This window comes from Triturus cristatus, chromosome 3_1 (assembly GCF_964204655.1).
Source record: "Triturus cristatus chromosome 3_1, aTriCri1.1, whole genome shotgun sequence".
Taxonomy (NCBI): Eukaryota; Metazoa; Chordata; class Amphibia; order Caudata; family Salamandridae; genus Triturus; species Triturus cristatus.
The window spans coordinates 189973213-189996458 of NC_140583.1; the positions used below are offsets into that span (position 1 = coordinate 189973213).

Sequence of the window (23246 nt, forward strand, 5' to 3'; positions counted from 1 at the left end):
AGCATTTCTACCCTCCAACAAAGGGAAGGCTAGTGCAAGTGTTAACATACACCACCACCGCCATGTGGTACTTCAACAAACCAGGCCGGTGGGGTTATGGATCTTTTGTTGAGAGGCCCTGCCTCTCTGGAAGTGGCTGGAATGTCTAGGCACTTCCCTGGTGGTTCAACACCTAGTGGGCTGTCTAAACGACAGGGCTAAGATGCAGCGGATCAATAATGGCGTCTCCATCGGGAGGTGGTGCAAGGTCTCTTTCAGCAGTAGGGAGAGCCTTGGTTAGATCTGTTTGCCACCGCTGAGAATACGCAATGTCAACGCAGTACTGCTTGCTGGATTTTCCAAGGCTGCTCTCACTCGGTGAGCTTTTCATCTCGAGTGGAGCTTATGACTCCTGTACACCTTTCTGCCAATATCAATCCTTCCCAGAGTTCTCAAGAAGATCAAGAATGACTGAGCCCAAGTTATCCTTGTGGCTCTGGACTGGGCTCGGAGAGTTTGGTATTCTGAGCTGTTGAGCATGGTCATCGGTCCTCCGATCAAGCTGCCCCTTCAGCAGGATATTCTGTCGCAGCAACAAGGGAGGGTTTTTCACCCGAACCTGTTGACGCTCTGCCTTCTTGCATGGAGATTAAGGAGTGACTGTTAACAGTTTTCGACCTTCCGCCCAAAGTGTTCAATGTTATTCTGCCAGCCAGGCGTCCAAACGACTGTTGGGGCAAGTTTGTGGGAAGGTGTTCAGAAAAAGAGGTTGACCACCCACCCCCCCCCCCCTGCCCTCCCTTTCTGCTCCTCTTTCTTAGCTTCTTCCCTTTATTCTTTCCCTTGCCCAGCAGGGCTCTGATCTGGGCACCCTAAAGGGCTTCCTTTTTGCTACATCAGCCTTTTCCGTGGTAGTCTGACCAGCCGTCACTCTTCAAACCCCCTATTGTACATATGTTCTTGAAAGGTTTACAACCTGTTTTCTCTTACTCCCTTCATCATTCATCAGTGGGACCTTAATATAGTTCTGACGTTCCTGATGTGTGCTCCCTTTCTGCCCTTGACAACTGTCCTCTCAGGCTCCTTACCATTAAGACGGCCTTCCTGGTGGCAATAACATCTGCCCAGAGGGTTAGTGAGCTTCAGGCTTTGTCATCCAAACATCCATACCTGAACATCTACCCAGACAAGGTGGTTCAAGGAACTAGAGCTTACTTTCTGACGAAAGTCGTCACTCCCTTTCATGTAGGCCAGTCCATCAACCTGCCTACTTTTTATGCTCCGCCACATCCCTCTAAAGAGGAGGAGCCGGCATCACCGACTGGACCCAAAAAGATTGTTGTCTTTCTACCTTGACCGCACAAGCGAATGCCGGGTAAAGACCAAGTCTATGTGGGGTATGTTGGGAGTGAAGAAGGGAGAGGCCGTGCAGAAGCAGACCGGATCCTGCTCTGCATAAAAATCACCTAGGCATTGGCCAAGAAACAACCCCCTGATGGCTTGTGTGCTCATTCCACCAGAGATATGGCTGTAACCCTAGCATTAGTATGCGGAGTCCGTGACATCTGCCAGGCAGAACGGGGGCTTCCCTGAACACGTTCACAAAGCAGATTTATTGCCTGGACAGTCGGGTCCGTTGAGATGGGCCTGCAGGACCTTTTGGTTTGAAATTGTTTCTCAGACTCGCCTCTTGGGAAGTATTGTTTGGGCATCTTTTCTAATCCACCTCGCTCTGCGAATGTATTTCTAGGAACTGGGCTTTCCTCTTTCAGGCCCCTACTTTTCCACACCTGCCGTCAGTTTTGTTTGTGGCTCCGCACTCCTGGCGGGGAAAGTTGCGTAAAGAAACTAACGTCAGCATGCTGGGGTGGCGCCAATATTTCAGCGCCGAAGTCACGTGGAGCCAATCAATGCCACCTACTGGTGCATAGGGGTTCTGCTCACAAAATATTTGCAGATCCAGTCTGATGCGTGGGGATAACTCTGAGGTAGGGATTCTGAGGCTAGATGGAGTCTCTAGCAGATAAGGCATTACCAAAGGTAAGTCAATTGTTGTTTAGCTCTATTCTCTCTTTTACTCAGACTGTCTGTTTTGAAATTGGTATCAGCGCCCTTATTAAAAATCCGATTATCTCAGTCAAACAGTACTTTAAGAGAGTGTGTCTGGGCCAAACTACTAAGGATGTGTAGATGAGCGCCCCTTTTGCATGGTTACCACCACTTTTTGCCTGACATCTGATGAAACCTAACTTGATGTGCTCTGGGTCCCTGCCAAACAGGTTCCCAGGGCCTGTGTTCTTTCCCAAGACTGTACCTTTGTATCCACTATCGGCACATCCCTGGCCACAGATAAGCCAGTTGTGAAAGGTACCATGGGTACCAAGGGCACTGTGACCAGGGAGGGCCTCTAAGGGCTGCAGCACCTATTCTGCCACCCTTAGAGGCCCTGCCTCTTAACACACATACACTGCCACTGCAGGCTGCATGTTTTAGTGCAGAGAAAAGTGAAGAGTCGACATGGCACACATCCCTGTGTGCCATGCCTGCCATCCTCTGCCTGAGGACTAGGTAAGTCACCCCTCTAGCAGGGTGCCCTAGCCCTAAGGGGGGAGGGTATAGTGGCATGAGCCCTGGACCCCTACAGTGTCTAAGTCCATTCTTAAACAAAGTGTAGTAAAGCCATAAAGAGTATACAGTCTGAGAGTTGTTCATTACAAACTTCTCAGCTCCATAATGGCTTTACTAAAAATTGGAAGTTTAGTAGCGAACATCTCGGCACATTCAACCCACACTGATGCCAGTTTGGGATTTAATGTAAAATGCACTCAGAAGGCATCTTAGAGATGCCCTCTGCAAATCGGCTAGCCCTGGTTTGGCCTGCCATTTGCCACCATTAGATAGGTTTCTGGACCCCTGGGTAGAGAGCCTCTGCTCTCTGGGTCCAAAAACAAAGCCCATCCTGGGCAGAGATGCCATGCCTACTCCCCCAGGATGGGCTGGGTCCACGAAAGGGTAAGCTTCAAAGGCCTGCTGCATCTGGAAGCTGTCCCTGCCTTTTGTGGCTCCCAGCAACTGGATCCTACCGTTTCTGGCCCGCACTTTGGTCAGAAGAATTGGTTGGAAAGCCAAGTTAGGAAGAGAGGTGTGCCACCCCTCAGGTGGGGGAGGCGAGGTGAAGAGCACATCTCAGTCCCCTCCATCTTGAGATGAGGGGGTGTACCCACACCAAGGAAGGGACCTATTGATCCCGACCTGCACACCCCTTTAATGCCCCTAAATTTAAACCCTAACCGTGCCTTCTCAGATTCGAGTAAGAAAGAAGAAGGGCCGAAGAGCCGGGCTGACCCAGGAAGAAGAGGAGGACACCAACTGCCTTGTCCCCAGCCCCACCAGCCTGTCTCATCTACGACCTGCCTACAGCAAGAACCCCAGCGAGTCCAGCAACCCCTAGAGCCCAGAGGGCCTGCCCTGCAACCCTGTTACAGACTCGGTCTCCCGTGCGCGCCGGAGTTGCTCAAAGGCACCCCTCCAGAAACCAGATTCCAGCGACTCTGCAATTCTGCACCTGACGCCCACAGGAATTGCTTGAGCTGGGGGTCCCCTGCTTCCAATAATTACTCAGTGGAGGTCCCCAGATTCCAGTAATGATTCAGTAGGATTTCACTTCAGTCAAAAGGTTAAGAATTGCTGCCTTAGTACATATCTTAGGGCAAGCATGGAGTACTTATATTTTATGCAAATTGAGGGTTGGCACAGCATCTCATTTGCTTGTGGTTCAGTGCCTCCCGCACGGGTACTGATTTTCCTCATCGTGGATATTTCTCTGCTAAGCTGCTTTTTAGTGTACAATAAAAACAGCTGAATCGGTCCGAGAATAAAAAACAAGCTTCTTCTACAACAGGGATGATGTCAACCCTGATTCGATCTTACAGCCTTTATCAGTGATATTTTTTGTATCATTACTACATGTACCAGTGGAGCAGGCTCGCGTGGGTCGGATGGGGGTTGTTCTTGTGTTACCTTTGATCTGCATATTGAGATATATAACCTTGTCTTTCTTAAATGCCAATAAAAATGTATACTAAAAAAACAAGAAAACCCAATGGCTGATATCTTGATCCGGCTAAGCATCTTTTACTAATCCAGAGTCCTTAGTGCAATTCTGCAGAATCTCCCTATGTAGCAGTAGTTTGCAGTCAGAAATTTAAATTTGCTTTCTTTTCTGACAAATCTCTGTGGATTTTTTAAACAATCCGTTCAAAGGTATACATGTAGGCTTATTTTTTATTTCAGATCTTTGTTTCCCTTGCTTGAATATATAGTGAAAATACAACATTCTACTTAAGGACCTTTAATATTCTGAACGTGTTTGCCATGTATGTCAAAAAGTAGCATAAACTAGATATTAACTGGTTGTTTTAATTGTTTACTTATATCTAGGTCTTCTGTAATTTATGCTTGATCATAATAATCCGTCCAACCTTCCTTGTGTTTCAGGATTAATTTTGGTGATGCTGCAGTATCTGAAACTACATCTCATCCAGAGAAGATGTGTGAACTCCTACAAATGTGATTTAAGACCAGCTTTAAATTACTTGTGTACTTGGACTAGGAAATCGCAATTGTTAGATGGCAGACCCTTTGGAAAGGACAGCAAAAGTCCCGCAGCTAATGTATTGGAAGGCCAAGAAAACTGTGATGGCGAAGCTGTAAAAAAACTGCATATCCCTGTCATGGTAAATGAAGTGATTGAGTGCTTGCTACCTCAACAAGGACAGGTAAGCCTTTAGTCCATATTCATGATTATTTATTTTATTTCTTATTGCAAAGTGCTTTAAACTGCTACTAACCATCTCGGAGAGCTACAAGGGAGTATTGGCGTTTGGAAGAATACAGCAGGCACGGAGCGATGTCAAAGTGGAATTGAATTCAATATTTAGTATTCTGAGTCTGTGCTCTGGCGCAGCTTGACCAGTAGATCAGCTGGTTGGAAACGCCCAGGAAGAACTGGGTTGGATGATACCATGAAAAACTTTCAGTGAGCCCGTTCACCAAAGGGAATCAAGATAGTATTGTCTTGGAAAGCACCTAGGAATATTAGTACTGCGAGTTATCGGATGACGATAGGCTTTCTCAGGCATCTGAATGGTGGGTGATGCAAAAAGAGGATAGAAAGCTTGTGTGGTGATGTGACACCTATCCATTAGGCAATACTGGAGATGTTTGTGTTCAATTCCTTACACAACTTGAGATAGATGTCTTCTGTGAATTCAGTACCCATCATGTTAGAAATGGGGGTCTCTAGTTGACAGAGGTAAGTACCTTTGTCCAAATAGGGACCCTTGCTTCTAGTCAGGGTAAGGGGGAACACACTTTAGATAACCCCTGCTCACCTCCTTGGTAGCTTTGCATGAGCAGACCGGCTTATCCCAAAGGTAATGTGTAAAGTTTTTGTTCCAACACTCACAGTAACAGTCAAAACACCACAAAAGGGCACCACACCAGTTTAGCAAAATAAAGTATCTTTATGTAAACTAAACAAGACCAAAACGACAAAAATCCAACATACACAGTCAAAAATATGACTTTCAAAAGGTTTCAAGAACTTGCACCATAGAAAACTATGGATGCGTGACTTTTCACCAAAGTACCTGTAGTTGCGTCAAAGTTCATCAAGCCAAACAGCCGCAGCGTCGAAGCAAAGAGATGCAACACTCCTGGGACCCTGAGGAGGTGATGCGACAGTCCCGCTGCACGCAGAGGAAGGTTTGCGCCGATTCCGTTCTGTAGGGGGAGTGATGCGTCGATTCTTCGTGCCGGCTCCAGTCCGCAGGTGATGCGCTGGGAAGCATGGCCACAGGTACGATGCGTGGATCTTAGGGATGCGTCTGCGATCGATGCGGCGTTGCATGAAGCTGTGTTGGTTCTTATCAGCTGCGATCCCTCGATGCATCGATTCTTGCTGCGACGGCTTTCGCAACGGCACGGCGATGTGTGAAAATTCTTCTTGCGCCCTGAAGATGCATTTGGAAAACAGCTGCAAGAAGAGCGATGCGTCTTCTGTAGTTCTTTGAGTTTCTTCTCTCTTCCAGCTCCCGAACAGCAGCAACAACCTCCAGAAGCCCAAAACTGCCACAGGCACCTCAAGGCAGGTCAGAACTCACTACAGCAGAGTTCAGGGGGGCCGGGGGAGAAGTCTTTGTGTCCCTGGGACTTCTGAACAGGAGGACAGCTCACTTCAGGCCCTTGGAGATCTTCTTCAAGCAGGGGACACAGCACACAGCAAAGTCCTTCCCCTTTCCTTGGCAGACACAGCAACTGCAGGCCAACCCCAGACACACATCAAGGACAGTACTTCTCCTCAGTCTCTCCATCTCTTCTCCTTGGCAAAGGTTCCTCTTGAATTCCAGGAATGATCTAAAGTTCAGGGGTTTTAGGTCTAATACTTATACCCCAAAATGTCTTTGTTCTCTTTGTGCAAGGGGCTTTGAGCCCAGTTCAAACTAGTACTGGGGGCACTCTGCCAGTGCACAACAGCTTCCTTTGTCAGTTTGAGCCATGGGTCCAGACACACCGCAGGGGGTGGAGCCAGCATTGTGGAAGGCAGGCACAGCCCTATTCAGGTACAGGTGCTACTCCTCCCACCACGCCAAATGCAGATCAGGCCTATTCAGCCTAGTGCTCCTGGAGCCTCCCCAGCCTCTGTCACTCTAAAGCCAGGCAGTCAGTCCACAACAGGCAGAGGCACACAGGAAGGCTGAACAAGAAAATAGCCACTTTCTAAAAGTGGTATTTTCAAACACACAATTTAAAAACCATATTTACTAAAAGATGTTATTTAATTCTGTGTTCAGGGGTACCAAACTACATATTTCAATCTTATCCCTATGGGAAGATATGTTTGTAAATAGTCACAAAGCATTCCCCGTTCTGTCCTGTGGGCAAGATGGCCTTTCAATAGTGAAAAACTAAATTGGCACTATTTCACTATCAGGACATGTTAAACACACCAGTACATATCATAGCTTTCACATACACTGCACCCTGTCCGGGGGGGGCGGGGGTACCCTGGGCCTACCATAGGAGTGTCCTATGTGCAAGAAAATGGAAGGGTCGGGCCTAGCAAGTGGGTGAACTTGCCAGGTCGACATGGCAGTTAAACTGCGCACAAGCACTGCGGTGGCAGGCCTGAGACATGTTTTAAGGGCTACTCATGTGGGTGACACAATCAGTGCTGCAAGACCACTAGTAGAATTTGAGTTACCAGCCCTGGCACACTCGGTGCACTTTACTAGGGACGTACTGGTAAAACAAATATGCCAATCATGGATAACCAATCACAATAACAATTTACACAGAGAGCACATGCACTTTAGCACTGATCCGCAGTGGTAAAATGCCCAGAGTCCTAAAGCCAACAACCACAGGTCGGGAAAAAATAGGAGGAAGAAGCAAAACGTTTGTGGATAACCCCGCAAAAAGGGCCCTTTCCAACACTTCAATGCTTCCCTAGTCAATTATGGATACTTACATTTTCTTTCCTGTTTAAAAACTGAAAACTCAATACCAGAGTATTAAAAATCACAGTTCCTGAGTTCTCAGCATTGCACCCTGCAGCGAATGTTCTAGCCATTTTATAACAGATTTTTTGTCAAGTCAAACCTTCTGAGGAAGTTGGAAAAGGTTAGTTAGAGTTTTTTACTGAAATATGTTGGTAAAATAGTGGTCTACAAAGAAGGCGGAAACATTCTGGTACACGTGTTATTGTGTGCAGTTGGCACTTCAGTCTAAGCACATTAATGCATTGGTGTGATGTACGGTTTCTTGAACTATATAAGATAATGCATTGAAGCCGAAAAGTTTGACTAATTTGAGATTTATAAAATGCTCTGGAAGATGCTTAATCTACAGCTTTCCAGTGGACCTGCTCTTGCTCTTAGCTAGTAAGCTGTCAACATTACCAACTGAAGTGATTGAAAATAGTGCACCAGGCTACGGCCTACATTTGATAGAAACCTACATACAGTCCTAATAAGGAAAATAAAATACAACCCAGGGATCCAGTTTTCACGAATGTTTATTTATAGTTCAGTGTTCAACAGCCCACCCCAGCTCAAAGGTTGCTTACAGCTGCCTGCAATAGCGCACACTGGGCTGTATCGGCAGTAGCAGCAGCATCGGCAGGGAACAGCAGTGGCATCGGGAGGTGGTCGATGGGCAGCTGTTTGCTGGCTGGCAGGCGGGAGGTCTGGTGATTTTTCAGTGACACAGTAGCTATCCGGTAATCTCGAGAACCGCAGAGACCGGCTGGGTACCGTCGGAGCTGCCAGGCATACTGGGAGGCCTGGTGGTGGCAGGGTACCGACACTGGGATCTAGGGCCTGATTACGATGCCGGTCGAACTCTCGTCGGACCGGCACCGTGGCGGAAGCAGGACTGCCGGATTAGAAGTCAGCAGTCCCACGGCCTGATTACGATGTGACCGCCTTCACGGTGGTCACTATGTCTATATTTTCTATCAAGGTGTGTGCTGCGGACTGAAGCGCACACACCCCAATAGAAAATAAACACATTGAAAACATCCCTGCACTATGTGACAGGCACCATGCGTGGCCTGCCAAATGGTGCAGGGATGTTTATGGGGGCATAGGTGCCCCCAAGGCCTCATAGCAGAGTGCCAGGCGGAAGGGGGCCCTGTGAGGTCCCCCCAAAGTCACTTTACGCCTGCCTTTACCTGCAGGGGGAAATGCCATGAAAGGGCGGGCGGAAAGGGACATTGTAATCCCTACGGCGGTGCCTGAGCAGGTTCCGCCCTCATTGTAGGGGTTGCTGATCCTCCGAAGCACTGACTAGATCCTTGAGCCCGTCGGAGGCGCGGCGGGCGGTTCCTCTGCTAGATGCCTCCGCCCACTGCATCATAATGTGGTGGGCGGACCGCAGGGGCTGATGTCGGGGTGTCCACCACCAACGAGCCGTCGGTGTTGGACTCACTGATATTGTAATCAGGTCCATAGTAACGAAGCAAGACCAGCAGAGTGTTGCTTAAACTAGTCGGACAGGCATAGCCAGCTGCAGCGGCTACAGTGGCGGACAATTGAAGGTACTCTTCTTGTCAAAATCCTGTAGACCTGGTTAAGTCCTGCAAACTATCCCTGTGACCTCGGCACAGCATAGCAAATAGAGTATTTCCATATATTACTACATATATTGCTTTCAAACGGAATTGATGTTGAGCTATGACCTGATTACCTAATTAATATTACCTGCCTTGAATCTGAGTAGCAAGCTAATGAGCTGCAATGGGTACTTATTGAACTTATTGGTACCTATTGAAAGCTGATGCCAACTTAAATGGCAAATCTATGATCATTATTACTCATTCGACTTACACGAGATCTTCACAAGACCTACATGAGAAGCTCCCTATTGAGTAATAACATTCACAGACTAGGAACTAGATTGGTTGCATTGGAATTTGATGAGGGGGCAGAGAGCCTATAGGAAGTTTCATGGCTCACTGTTCTCTATCACACTGGTTCATAAAATCATAATCTGGAAATTGGAAGTTCCGGGACCAAAAAATCTGGGAACCAGGCACAGTAACACTGCCAACAGGGGCCGACTGATGTGCTTATGCCAATCCATTACAGTTGTCCTGTGTCCACTGCTGGTATTGGACGCTGTGACGAACCCGCCACTCAAAGGTCCCCCTCGGCCGCTCGAGGAATCTAGTTAGGAGGTTGCAATTATAAAGGTGATTAGGATCAGGCGGAGGGTCCCTAGAAGTTCTGGCGGTGGTAAACTATAAGGCAATCCGTCATGCTTTGCCAGAATTAAGGTCGGATGTATAAGCTAACAAGCACAAGGATATAAGGTCACTTATGCTACTTGCCTTCTTAGTCATCACCTAAGTTCATCATAGCATTCACCAATATTTGTTTTCCATCGAGGTCTACTGCTAAAACGTCTGCTGAATCGAGGTGCGCATTGACTATCAGGAAGAAACGTGCCAACGAGCAACAGATAGTGCCAAGACACTCTCAGAGTGTACAACAGGTTACTATCAACCTTACCGAAAGGAAACAAGGTCCTCAGAGTACGATAACAACAATTCCCCTTCAAATGTCCCTTGTACAAGCACCCTTGAATCAGCAGGTGTCCACAGTTGTTCACCTTACTGGTTCCAAACACGCTCCCAAGCTAACTACTATCTTTTTTCGAAAAGTTAACTATGAAGCGACATCTAAGAGCCATGCTGGCTTGATTGGTAAAACCCTGAGCAGCAGATCAATTGATAAAGTTAATGGGCACACTTTGGTGGTGTGCAAGCTGCATGATAAAGCCAAAGATACAAGAGATAAGAATAATATAGAATTGGACAAACAAGTCAGGTTATTCAAAGTTCAAAGTCAAACAGCTGAGCAAGTAGAACAACCTAATTATTACACTCCTACCCCGGAGACGTTCCAAAATGTAAATAAGGCTTTGAATGGTTGCATAGCCGAGAACACCGTAACTGAATCATATGACGTATTAAGAGATCTACCCCCATGTGCTAGCTTTCCAATCTGCTACGAATATACTCTTCTGGATGTGCCAGATATGCCTCTTGCCACTGCCCAGCTTGAGAAGGAGGTCAAAGTGGGGTCCAATAATATAGTTGTAGAGCCAGCACATAAGGACCTTGATGACTGTGTAGAGCTAGGCAAGTGTCACTCAAGTAACATTTTTATCAGGCACCTAAATACAGCTGGTGTATCGCAAGGACTAAACCCACTAGCGCCCCCTTTCTTATTTCAAATACAGCCATTAAGATTATGCCCAGGGACTCCTGCTCAAGGAGAGCGGACACTAATAATTCAGATGTTTTTACCTGTAATTTAGAATTCATTGATCTTTAGCCTGATGAAGGGCTTAAGAATCTGCTGAAAAGATCTAGGTTACTAAGCCTCTTATACGCAATCTCTGAAGTAAGGGTAATGACTTACAAGGTCATAAATAGAGTAAAGCTTGTTTATTAACAATTTGTGCCCGAGGGGAGCAAAGCCCAAATACCGTAGGTTAAGATTGCAGCGTATAGCATACGTAGGCTAGTACTAAACCATCAGGAACAGTTTTTTGTAATTGAGGTAGATGTCCTTCTATGTGATGAGCAATACTTTAGGGACACATATCTGCCAAAGGACAATATTGGGGTGTTAGACTCAAAAAAGCTTTCCCTTCTACAGAGCACTGGAAAAACCATTTATATGGATCCCAGAGAGGCCAACTTCAAGAATCTATGTCTTCCTGCCAGCGATTACTCCAGAAGAATTACCTTTCCAAGTATTGGAAAAAGGTTAGACAAGTCAGTAAGTAAGCCAAGACTAGACATGGCTAGCTACAGTCTTGGTAAGTAGCAGCAGATGCCTTACAAAAGAACAGTCTAACTGATTAACAAGGAGCAAATCATCAGCAGGCAGTATAAAGGGCTCATGTGGAAAAAGGGACAAACTGTATTAATAAGGCTGCATAGATTTTTTTTATCATGGAACTTGCTGGGTTAGCTAGTAAACTGGAGGATGGGCACTGGCTAAAGTTTACTAACAACTATGCAATATGCGGTATCCAGGAAACCTGGGCTCTGTTCAAAAGTAATGTATGTGGATTTACGTAAATTAACAAACCTGCAAAGTGTTCTATAAAGGGTCATGCGAAAGGGAATCTATCAATCTAGGCTTCCTGTATGTTGACTTGTAAGATGGCGCAATTGGGTGAGGCAAATCTCTCTTCCAGTGTGCTGCATGTGAGGCTTACTAGTGTTAATCAGGAAGTTGGTGTGGTTGGCATGTTGAATGTATATAATCCTCCTGGGTGGTCGCCTGAGGATCAGGCTATTTGGGGTTATTTTGTCAGTTATGTTGAACATATAAGTAAGGAGTATGAAGGTTGTACAGAATGGGGGAGGAGCAAAAGCAATAACCATTTGATATTGGTATGTGGAGATTTCAACACGCAACTACTAGACACTATTGTCAACAAAGAGCTACTGGCAGAAGATTACTGCTTAGGTATCTCTAAACCAGTCATGAGTCTTTCAAATACATCTAGGAAGGGTGAAAGTTTCTCATTATTTTTAATAAAACAATGGTTGCGGTTTATCAACGGTGGTACTCCTTTTGACTTTCCTGAAAAAATGACCTACGACAATGGTATAAGGGCATCACTGATAGATTGCCTCACTGTCCGTCTAGAGTGCTGGAAGAGTGTACTCAATATGGCAGTAATTTAAAAGGGTGGAAAGTAATCACAACCCTATTGTAGTAAGTACTAGACTGAGCAGTAGGTGCCAGCCCCATGCAAGTACATATAGTGGAGCAGAATGCGGTACTGAGACCTTCGTGGCCAATAATAGGAGAAATATAAGATGGAGCAAAATAAAATATCAAAACGAGATATGGCTACTCTACTTGAAACCATTATGGCAAAATATGGCAACATTCTCTTGAATGCCTCAAGTAACAGTGATTATGATATTCTGGCTGCATACGGTTCCATGACTAAAGAATCTGAGCTGTTTTGGTCAAAGCCAATCAACCCCAAAAAGATTAAACCTACTAATTGAAATTATTGTAGTTGTTATGATACAAAATGTTATACCATTAAACGCAGAGTCTTGCAAGCCTTAATGCAGTTCCATTGTGAAATGCAGTGTGAACTGCTCATTGAAACCAGCAGGCAAAAATATAAATACTTGTTAAAAACAAAGAAACTGGCAGAACAGAGTGCAATATGGGCAGACCTGAGAAAAGTACATATACACAAAACACCAAAAGGTTCCAAGAAGTGGTCATTCATGTAGAGAGGGGGACAGTAAATAAACAAGAGTACCATATTGGTACAAAGGCAAGGGTGAACCATTTTAGTGAGTGTTAGAAATGGGGGTCTCTAGTTGGCAGCGATATATGCACCTTTGTCCAAGTAGTGACCCTCCCTCCCTCCCTTCTAATCGGGATAAGAGGATTACACACGTTAGATAACCCCTGCTAATCCCCTTGATACCCTGGCACGAGCAGAAAAGCTTATCCCAAGGGCAATGTGTAAAGTATGTGTACCCAGACACACAGTAACACAGTGAAAACACCGCACTAGTTTAGAAAAATAAAGTATCTTTATCTAAACCAAACCAGACCAAAACAGCAAAAATCCAAGATATTACTTTTGGGGCAGTTACTTAAAAAATTGAACTGTAGAAACAAATAGCTCCACCTGGGGCTATTACTACGTCGTGACAGACACAAATCCAAAGTGCAGCGCTGACTGTGAGCTGTGCGAATTGGGCCCGGAGTCACATGGACCCCTAAAAAACAGTACCTTGAAAACGAAGTCTATGGACCATGCACGGCGTCGTGGAGGTGAGGCATTGTTTGCAGAGGTGGAGCTAGCTCCTTTCTGCCACGGGGAGGGAAAGCGTCGAGTCCTTGAGGAGGCGAGGCAGCAAGTCTGGGACAGGGGAGGTTCGAAGGCTTCGGTGATGAGGCATTGGCTCTGGTGAGGCGATGCAACGTCCAAGAGTTTTTGAAGTCTCCCTAGTTGGTTATCGCCTCCTCGATAACTTGATGCTGGCGGTGACTATGTTGGTGCGAGCGCTGGCATCGGGAAGGCAGATAACTGCAGGCATTGACGGCCGTCGGAGCTGCAGTGCAAAGCAAAAACCAAAGGAAATGATGGACGGAGTGTTTAACATTGCAAGCACTCACCCCCAGTCAACTGATCTGGGTTTAGGCAGTGCAGGCAGGGCGGTGCATCATACACTTTATGAGCGGTGCCACTGGCCTGGGTGCTGGCCGCGGTGCCCCTGGCGACGGCACTGCAGGCGTCGGAGTTGTTCTTCTTGCTTTGCAGCACCAACCACACAATTCACAGGGCCCAGGAACTGGAATTGGTGCCCCTTTTGAATACAAGATTCCACAGAGGAATTCAGGTGCTGGTCAGTGGATTGCAGGTGAAGTATTTGTGTCCATGAGACTTCGGAACAGGAGGCAAGCACACACAAGCCCTTAGAGATTCTTTTCAAGCAGGTTCCCAGCAAAGTTCCAGTTCCAGTCTCTCTTTGGCAGATGCAGCTACTGTAGGCCAACCCAGCAAAGCAAGATAGAGAGCTGTAAGGAGGAGTACTGCCTCTCTGCTAACTCTTCTCCTTGGTAGATGTTCCTCTTGAATCGAGAAGTGATCTAATTCCATGGGGTTTGTGGTCCAACACTTATACCCCCATTTTCTCTTTGGTATCTTTGTAGGAAGGATCTCTGAGCCCAGTCCAAACCAGTTCTGTCTTGTCTGGCCCAGCTTTGCTACAGGAGGTGGAGACAGCGATGTGCAAATGAGACCCAGCTTATTCAGGTGCTCTACTCTAAATGCTGTCCAGGGCTATTCAGCTTAGCTATCAGTTACCAAGGAAAGGCAGGACACACCTCAACTCTCCCTAGGGACTGTCTAGAGTGAATACGCATACCAGCTCCTGTCCCTCCAAAACCAGATAGTGAATACTCAACTAGGCAGAGGTACACAGGATGGTGAAACAAGAAAATGCCCACTTTCTAAAAGTACAATTTTCAAACTCACAATTCAAAAACCACCTTTACCGAAAGTTGTGTTACGAAATTCTGAGTTCAGAAAGCCTAAACTCCATTTTTTCAATCTGTTTCAATTGAAAGTTACACATGTAAAATGTTACAGTGTAGCCCTGGTTATAGCCTATGGGAAAGACAACCTTTCAACAGTGAAACACAAAATGGACAGTATTTCACTATCAGGAAATGTAAACACTGCACCCTGCCCATAGGGTTTCCTTGGGCCTACCATAAGGGTGCCTTACATGTAAAAAAAGAAGGTAAGGGCCTGGCACTTGCCAAGTCAAAATTGGAGTTTAGAACTGCATGGGCAGACACTACAATGGGTACAGGTAGGTCTGAGACACATTTAGAGGGCTACTCATGTGGGTGGCACAACCAGTGCTGCAAGCTCACTGTTAGATTTGGGGGTCTCTAGTTGGCAGAGGTAGGTACCTTTGACCAAATAGGGACCCTTGCGTCTAGTCAGGGTAAGGGGCTACACTCCTAAAATAACCCCTGCTCACCCCCTTGGTAGCTTGGCACGAGCAGGCAGGCTTATCTCCGAGGCAGTGTGTAAAGCATTTGTGAACACATACAGTAATATAGTGACAACACTAAAGATGGACACCACACAGGTTGTATTATAAAAAATAGGTAGTTTTATTTATTTATTTATTTAGACGGTTTTGTATAGCGCGGACAAGACCCTTGCGGGTATCAGAGCGCTTCACATATCTGACATAGGAAAAGGTGTGTACATAAAAATACAGTGTTACAGTGCATACAAGGTACATAATACAGAGAAATGCAGATCGCTATAGTTCAGGTAAATTTGGACATGAGAATCGATTTCACTTCTTTTTTGAAAAAAAACCGTAGATGGATTGAGTCTCGTTTCTGGGGGTAGGGCATTCCATATCCTGGGGGCCATTCCTGAGAAGGTACGATTGTACGTTTTTTTCTTGGAGAAACGTTGCGGTTTCAGTAGCAGCTTGTTAGAGCTCCTGGTAGATCTGTTACCACCTGATAATACCAGTTTTTCGGCTAGGTACCTAGGGGGTTTGTGGTGTAGTGCCTATGAGTCATACAGGCGATTTTTAACTGGATCCTGGCCTCAAAAGGTAGCCAGTTTAGGGCATGTAGGTCAGGGGAAATGTGGCAGTTTCTTTTAGTGCCTGTAACGAGTCTGGCGGCTGTATTGATTGATGCTTTGAGAGGGGCGGTCGTTGCCTTGGGGAGACCACAGAGAGCGACGCTCCCATAGTCAACTCTGGGAATTACTAGGGATTGAACCGCCTGTTTGAAGTCCATTGCTGGAATGAAGGGTTTCAATTTTCTCAGCGTGTTGATCTGAAAGTTTGCTCCTTTTGTTGCAGCGCTGATGTGCTTCTGCATGTTTAGCTTATTATCCAGGGTTATTCCTAGAGATTTAGCGGAATCAATGACGATAGGTTGACCGTCGAGTGCAGTTAGATGCTTCATCCACTCACGGATGGTCGTTGTTTGGTTGGGGGGAGCGATTAGGAGGAATTCTGTTTTTAGTGTGTTTAGCTTTAGATGATTCTTAGCTAGCCATGTCTGTGTCTTTTGGAGCGAAGAGTTCAGGGACTTGATGTCGTCGAGAGATTGGATCTTAATGTAGAGTTGTGTGTCATCTGCGTACATGTGGTATTGGATATTTTTGTGGCTGAGAAGCTCTGTGAGTGGTTCCATAAACAGGTTGAAGAGTGTCGGGGAGAGGGAAGAGCCCTGAGGTACTCCTAAGGTGACTGGGGTGGGGTTGGATAAAGATTTGTTGGTCTTGAATCTTTGTGTTCTGTTTTGGAGGAAGGAAGTGAACCAGTTTAACACTGTTCCGGATAGCCCCATTCTATGCTTCATGAGGTTCAGTAGATTGTCATGTTTGACAGTGTCGAACGCTGAGGAGAGGTCAAGTAAGATTAGCAAGCATGCTTTGTTTTTATCCAGTATTTGTAATGCGTCATCAATTATGTGGGTCATGGCTGATTCGGTACTGTGCCCTGATCGAAAGCCTGATTGGAATTGGTCGAGCAGGTTGAAGTGGTCCATATGCTTACTAAGCTGCATGTGGACACATTTTTCAAGAAGTTTGGCCAAGGTTGAGATATTGGATATTGGTCGATAGTTGTTTAGGTCTGATGGGTCCGCTGAGACTTTCTTAAGGATGGGGGTTACCTGACCGGCTTTGAGGATGTCAGGGATGGTTCCTTGCAAGAGAGAAGAATTTATGATTCTAGTCCACAGGGGCACTAGCAGTGGCATGAAGGTCTTTGCGTGGGATGCTGGAAGGGGGTCTGTGAAGTGGTTGGAAGGATTCAGAGTGGTGAGCGTGTTTAGGATAGCTTCTTCTCTGTAGAGGTTGAAGGTAGTCCAGGAGGCATTGTTCTTGAGGTCGTGTATAATGGGACCGATAAACGGGGTACTTGGGGAGGACCGTGAGGGGATTGAGTGTGTATCGGTAATGGTTGATAGATCATTAAGTAGGTCTGCCTTTAATTTGTCAGTCTTTGTTGTGAAAAAGGAGGCAAGATCCTCACAGTTGGGGATTGAATCTGGATTGGCTTGGGGGGAGTGGGGCCACCCTTAGACTGAGTATTGATTATTTCGAACAATTTTTTGGGGCGATTCTTGGCTTGGTCTAGTTGTACACCTATGAAGTCAGCTTTTGAGCGACAAATCTTTCTGTAGTAGGCATTTCTGGTGCATCTTAGTAGTTGGAGGTGGGCAGTGGATGGGGCTGTTCTCCATTGTCTTTCAATTGCTCTCAGTGCTCTTCTGTCTTCATTTAGTCTGCCATCATACCAGGGGTTTGAATTCATTTCAGTGACTCTTTTTAATTGTAATGGGGCTAAGGTGTCAAGAACCCTGTTCATACCGTTAAAGTAGTGATTGGTCAGATCCTGTACATCGTTTGATCCAACCGTAGCTGGCGTGAGGATGCGACTAGCGGATGCAAGGTCGGCCGGATTGATGTTTTCTAGGCTCCTCTAGGCTCCTTCCAGATTTTCGTTCTCGTCGGTTGGACAGAGAGTAATTTAACTACTTCCTTGATGTGAAAGGTGATAATGTAGTGATCAGACCAGTCGCATGGGAGAATCGATTCTAGCTGGGTGGAGTCCGCTTTAGAAATTACAAGATCAAGGATTGAGCCTTTTCCGTGGGTGGGGCTGTCACATATTTGGGACAAGTTGAGGTCGGATAGTAAAAGTTTGAAGCTATTGACCTCTGGATCCTCTGGATCGTTCCAGTGGAGATTGAAGTCACCCAGGAAGACCTGTGTATTTTGTTGTCCTGCATTTGTCGCTATGATGTCCATCATGTGCTCGATGAAGGTGAGGTGGTTGCCCGGAGGATGGTAGATAGAGTGTAGTGAGCAAAGTGGCTTGTTATTGCTCGTAATGTGTAGGCAGAGGTATTCACATGATGAGAGTACTGGGGTGTTTGCGAGCCTTACCGCAAGGTTGTTCCTATGGATGCAGGCAATACCACCACCTGTCTTCTCAGGTCTGTCTAGTCTTGTAATGTAGTATTTCGGGGGAACTAGTATGTCTAAAAAGGGTGTGGATGATTCAGTCAGCCAGGTTTCCGTTAAGATGATAAGGTCGGGTTCATTGGATATAATGAGGTCGGCTATATCAGTGGCATGACGTGCTGCCGATCTACAGTTTAGAAGGATACATTTTATCTGGGCATTGGTCGGGGTGATGGTCTGGTCATGGAGGGTGGTTACTCTTGTGAGGTTGCTTACAACAATGCCTCTGGGAGTGTGTCTTGTCAGTCTTGAGGCATTGGGGTTGATGGATTGAATTAAGGAACCTGTCTGTGTGTTCTCTAAGTGTACCGGGCCCCTTGGTAGAGATGGAGGTTCGTATGAGTGAAGTAGAGAAGTAATGTCACTTGGTGATAAGGTGTTCTTTTCCCTGGTTGGCCTGGATGGTGCATTGGGGTAAGGAACTGTTTTCCATTTGAGGGGTCCCTGAGGTGGCGGGCTAGCGCAATCCTGTTGAGTGGGTTTTGCTTGTGGTTTGGGTGGTTGCCGGATCAGGTCATGAAGGGTTTGTATGTCAACTTTTATTTGTTGTAGGGAAAGTAGGATCTCGTCTAGTCTGGGGTCTGATGTGGGGCTTGTTATCTTGAAGGTTTGGTCTGTGGATAAGTGAGGAGGTGTAATGGCTTGTGTGATGTCCCAGGGTATGACATGTGTTGGTTCAAAGGGCGGTGATCCCATGGGGAGTGGAGGGGTGGAGAATGGGGTGTCCGAATTTATGTGTTGCATTGTTGAGGGGTGGAAATCACTGGGAAGGGGTATAGTGGGGTGGGGGTGTGATGGTGTATTGGTGTGGTCTGAGTTCAGAAGGGCGGGTGTGTGTGGGGAGGCTGTGGATGGGGTGAAAGGGGTGAGAGGTGGGGTGGGTGTAGTGGAGATAGTAGTGGAGCTATGGGGGGAGTCGGTATAGTGCAGATGTCCGTTATTCAGAGGGGTCATAGTGGGACCAGTGGTGGGTGTATTTGTATAATGGGATACCGAGGGAGAGTTTCCAGGGGGGGGAATCGGTGGGGGGGCGCTCGTAGGATTGTGAGAGCTGGTTTGGGGTCTTGTAACCTTCGCTTTGATGATTGGGAAGATATTGTCTAATATATTAAGATTATGGTCTGATGCCTGAATGAGTATGATCCCGTTATGGTAAATGGTGAATGTGGCAGTAGCGTTGTAGAACGGAGAGGGAATGATAGATAGTGTGATGCCGTGTGCAGTTTTCCTAGTGGATGCTGTTGAGAATAGGGTAAGAAAGGCTTTCCGCCATTGTGCTCTCCTCTTGGTGTAGAATATAATGTCATTTGTTATGTGTCCTGTGCTATTTGAGAAGTAAGGGTCAGAGATTGGAATTTCTGTGTGTGCTTTTAGGAGATTATGTTTGAATCCTTTGGCCGCCTTTTTGGAGAGGCTAGGAGGGTATTTGATGGAGTAGGTGTGTTGGCCCTTGGGTTCCATAATGTGAGTTTTAGGCTTGCAAGGGGGGGTGAGAGGGACAAAAGCGAGTGCAAGTGGTAGGGGATCTCTTCGGTGAGTAAAAGAGATAAAGGTCTCAGTCTTTATAACGACATCGCATTAAGGGAGTAGTGGTCAGGATATTTATTATAATACGGCCTTACGCGCCTTACGGGAATATAGGATCTGGGGACTGACTGGTCATTGATTGTGCTCTGGTGTGTATGACTAAAATATAAGACATTCCAATATGGCCGTTTTCTTGTCTCGCGAGGGAGTGAATAGTCCTATTACTCTTTCCATGCCTCCAGTCTAACTAGGCCAATTCCTCCGTAAATGCATTCAAACTTCGTCTAGGCCTCTTTCTGTTTTTGTGGGGGGTGGATCTGGCTCGGTCCTTTGAATCTGGTTATGCTGTGATTGTTAGTCCTCTGTCTTTGTCCATGTGGATGGGTTAAATGGGTAGTCCTTCATTTGTTTTGCTTAACCCAATTGCCATTTTGTGTTTAGCCTGTTCGGGCATATAATGATGTGACTTGCGGTGTTTAGTATATGTCCCTGCCGCCACTGAGCAGCTGGGAAAAATGCGAAGGCTTAATCCCTATGTATGGTCTCTGAACACCCAGCAAAAGAGACTATCTTTGTTGAGCATGGGGCTGCCCGACTAAACAAATAAATAAGCCCGCTCCCTGTTACTTCATCAAGCTGCATGTGCCTATGAACCTGCTCAGGGATTTGCACATCACGATCGTGCTGTGGGGGGGGGGGGGGGAGCCAGGGGGCGCATGAGCCCGTGTATGCCCCTCATTGTTGCAACAGAAGGTTATCGAGCGTGGGCGGTACCTGATGAGAGCCGATCCGGTGCAGCTCCGATGGACTTCTCGCTCAGACCTCCCAGCTCTCCGCCATTCATCCTTACAGCCCGACGAGGTGCCGTCCCTCTCTACACCAAGTGCTAGGCCAATTCCTCCGTAAATGCATTCAAACTTCGTCTAGGCCTCTTTCTGTTTTTGTGGGGGGTGGATCTGGCTCGGTCCTTTGAATCTGGTTATGCTGTGATTGTTAGTCCTCTGTCTTTGTCCATGTGGATGGGTTAAATGGGTAGTCCTTCATTTGTTTTGCTTAACCCAATTGCCATTTTGTGTTTAGCCTGTTCGGGCATATAATGATGTGACTTGCGGTGTTTAGTATATGTCCCTGCCGCCACTGAGCAGCTGGGAAAAATGCGAGGGCTTAATCCCTATGTATGGTCTCTGAACACCCAGCAAAAGAGACTATCTTTGTTGAGCATGGGGCTGCCCGACTAAACAAATAAATAAGCCCGCTCCCTGTTACTTCATCAAGCTGCATGTGCCTATGAACCTGCTCAGGGATTTGCACATCACGATCGTGCTGTGGGGGGGGGGGGAGCCAGGGGGCGCATGAGCCCGTGTATGCCCCTCATTGTTGCAACAGAAGGTTATCGAGCGTGGGCGGTACCTGATGAGAGCCGATCCGGTGCAGCTCCGATGGACTTCTCGCTCAGACCTCCCAGCTCTCCGCCATTCATCCTTACAGCCCGACGAGGTGCCGTCCCTCTCTACACCAAGTGCTGGCAGGGCGCTCGTGCGCCTCGGTGCGATGCAGGCGGGGGCAGCGGAAGACCAGCTCTCGGGACTCTCCCGCGGTCACGCTATCGCCCGGGCAAGTACAAGGCGCTCCCGCGACTGGGTGCACCGTCGGCTCCCGAGGCTCTCTCACTCCGGGGGCAGTGGGGAGTCGATCCTCTTGTCTATAACGTGCCCGGTGCTGCCTCTATCTTTCCTCCAGGCTGTCTCAACAACATCACGGTCCACTGCTTCTCCGGCGAGTGCGCGAAGGGCGCCTCAGCCCCTGGGTCCAACTCTTGTCGTCCGGAGCTTCCGACCCGGTATCTTCTCGGTAAGTGCGTCCTCCCTTCACCCTCCGTGGTGCAACGGAAGCGCTCGCAAGGGCTATCCGGGATATCTCGATCGTTTCGATCGTTTCGATCCCTAGCCTGCGGAGCTCATTCGTATAGCTCCTTCCTCGCCGCCATCTTGCAACTATATAGACTATATAGACTTAACACAAGACCAAATGACAAAAATCCACAATACTGTAATCCAAAATAGACTTTAAAATGGTAGGAAATGGCTCAGTTCTCTTAAGAATGTAAATGCAACACTTTTCTCTAAAAGTACCTTGGATTCTTAACGCAAACAAACAAACGGGTCGCAGGGAAGGTGATGCGTCGGTTCCTTACACTCAGGGGAGTGGATGCGTCGGTTCCTTACTGCTGCGCAGGGGAGTTGATGCTCGCTTCCTTACTGTGTGGGGCGGTAATGCGTCGGTTTCTTACTGCTCTCCGGTACGATGCGACGAGATAGCGCCTTGATGCAATACTTCTCTCCGGCGCGATGCTACAAAATGGCATCTTGGTTACGATGCGACAACTTTGATGCGATGCGTACACGGCCGTCCAGCGACTCGATGATCTTCTGAGCCGCGACAGGCCCTGCAACACGTTTCTCCGGTGATGCGACGGCTACCTCTGCGGCGGCGGCACGCTTCTCTGGTGGTGCGACGTGCTTCAGTGATGCAATGGAGGCAGCGGCGGCACGCTTCCTTGGCGATACGACGGCAACTGCTGCGGCGGCGACACGCTTCTCGCCGTTGAGTCGCGCTTCTAGCTCCCAGTGACACGCAGTCTCTCAGAAGGCCCAGCACAACAGCAGGCACTTCAATTCCCAGCAAGGGAATTCAGGAGGGAGCTGGTTGGTGAAGTCTTGTATCCCTGAGACTTCAGGCAGGAGGCAAGCTCAAAGTTCTAGCCCTTGGAGATTATTCTTCAAGTTGATTAAAGCACACTCAGTCCTCTTCTCCTGTCTTTGGCAATGAAGCAACCACTGCAGGCCAACCCCCAAACACACAGCACAGGGGTGGTCTCCTCCTTCAGCTTCCTGGTTCTTCTCCTCAGCAAAGGTTCGTCTTGATTCCCGAAGTGATCTAAAGTTCTGGGGTCTGGGTCCCCCTTTTTATACACCAAAATCCTTTGTCTCTGAAGGCAGAGTGTGTCTGTACCTAGTCCAAACCAGTTCTGGGTGCATTCTGCCAGTGTACACCTTCTTCCTTTGTCAGTGTGGGCCGGGGTCCTCAGACACACAACAGGAGGTGGAGCCAGCATTGTGGAAGGCAGGAACAGCCCTATTCAGGCCCAGGTGCTACTCTTCCCGACACTCCTCATGCACATAGGTCTATTCAGCCTTGTGCTGACTCACCCTGTCTCCTGGAGCCCCCCAGCCTCTGTCACTCAGAAACCAGACATGAAATACACATCCTAGCAGAGGCAGGCTTGGGTAGTTAGGCAAGAAAATACCTACTTTCTAAAAGTGATATTTTCAAACACAGGATGTCAAAACCAACTTCACTAAAAGATGTATTTTATCATTCTGAGTTCAGGTATACTAAATTTGAATTTCAACCATGTTCCCTGGGTCAGTTAGGATTATAAGATGTTATAATCAAACTGCCCATTCTGGCCTATGGGAGCAGGTAGCCTTGCAATAGTGAAAAACGAAAATGGCTGTAATTCACTATTGGGACATACCACACATATCAGGGCATGTCCTACCTTTTACCTACAATGCACCCTGCCATTAGGCCTA

The 23246-nt window shown here is 47.2% G+C and overlaps 1 protein-coding gene across 1 annotated transcript in view; it reads left to right on the forward strand.

The window, feature by feature from the left end:
• The window catches only part of METTL15 (methyltransferase 15, mitochondrial 12S rRNA N4-cytidine), a 785694-nt gene that overhangs the window by 30130 nt on the left and 732318 nt on the right, over window positions 1-23246 (forward strand). Inside the window, exon 2 of the mRNA XM_085643642.1 lies at window positions 4477-4757. Coding sequence (XP_085499768.1) covers window positions 4491-4757 — 267 coding nt within the window. The 5' untranslated portion in view covers window positions 4477-4490. The remainder of the gene's footprint in view (window positions 1-4476; window positions 4758-23246) is intronic.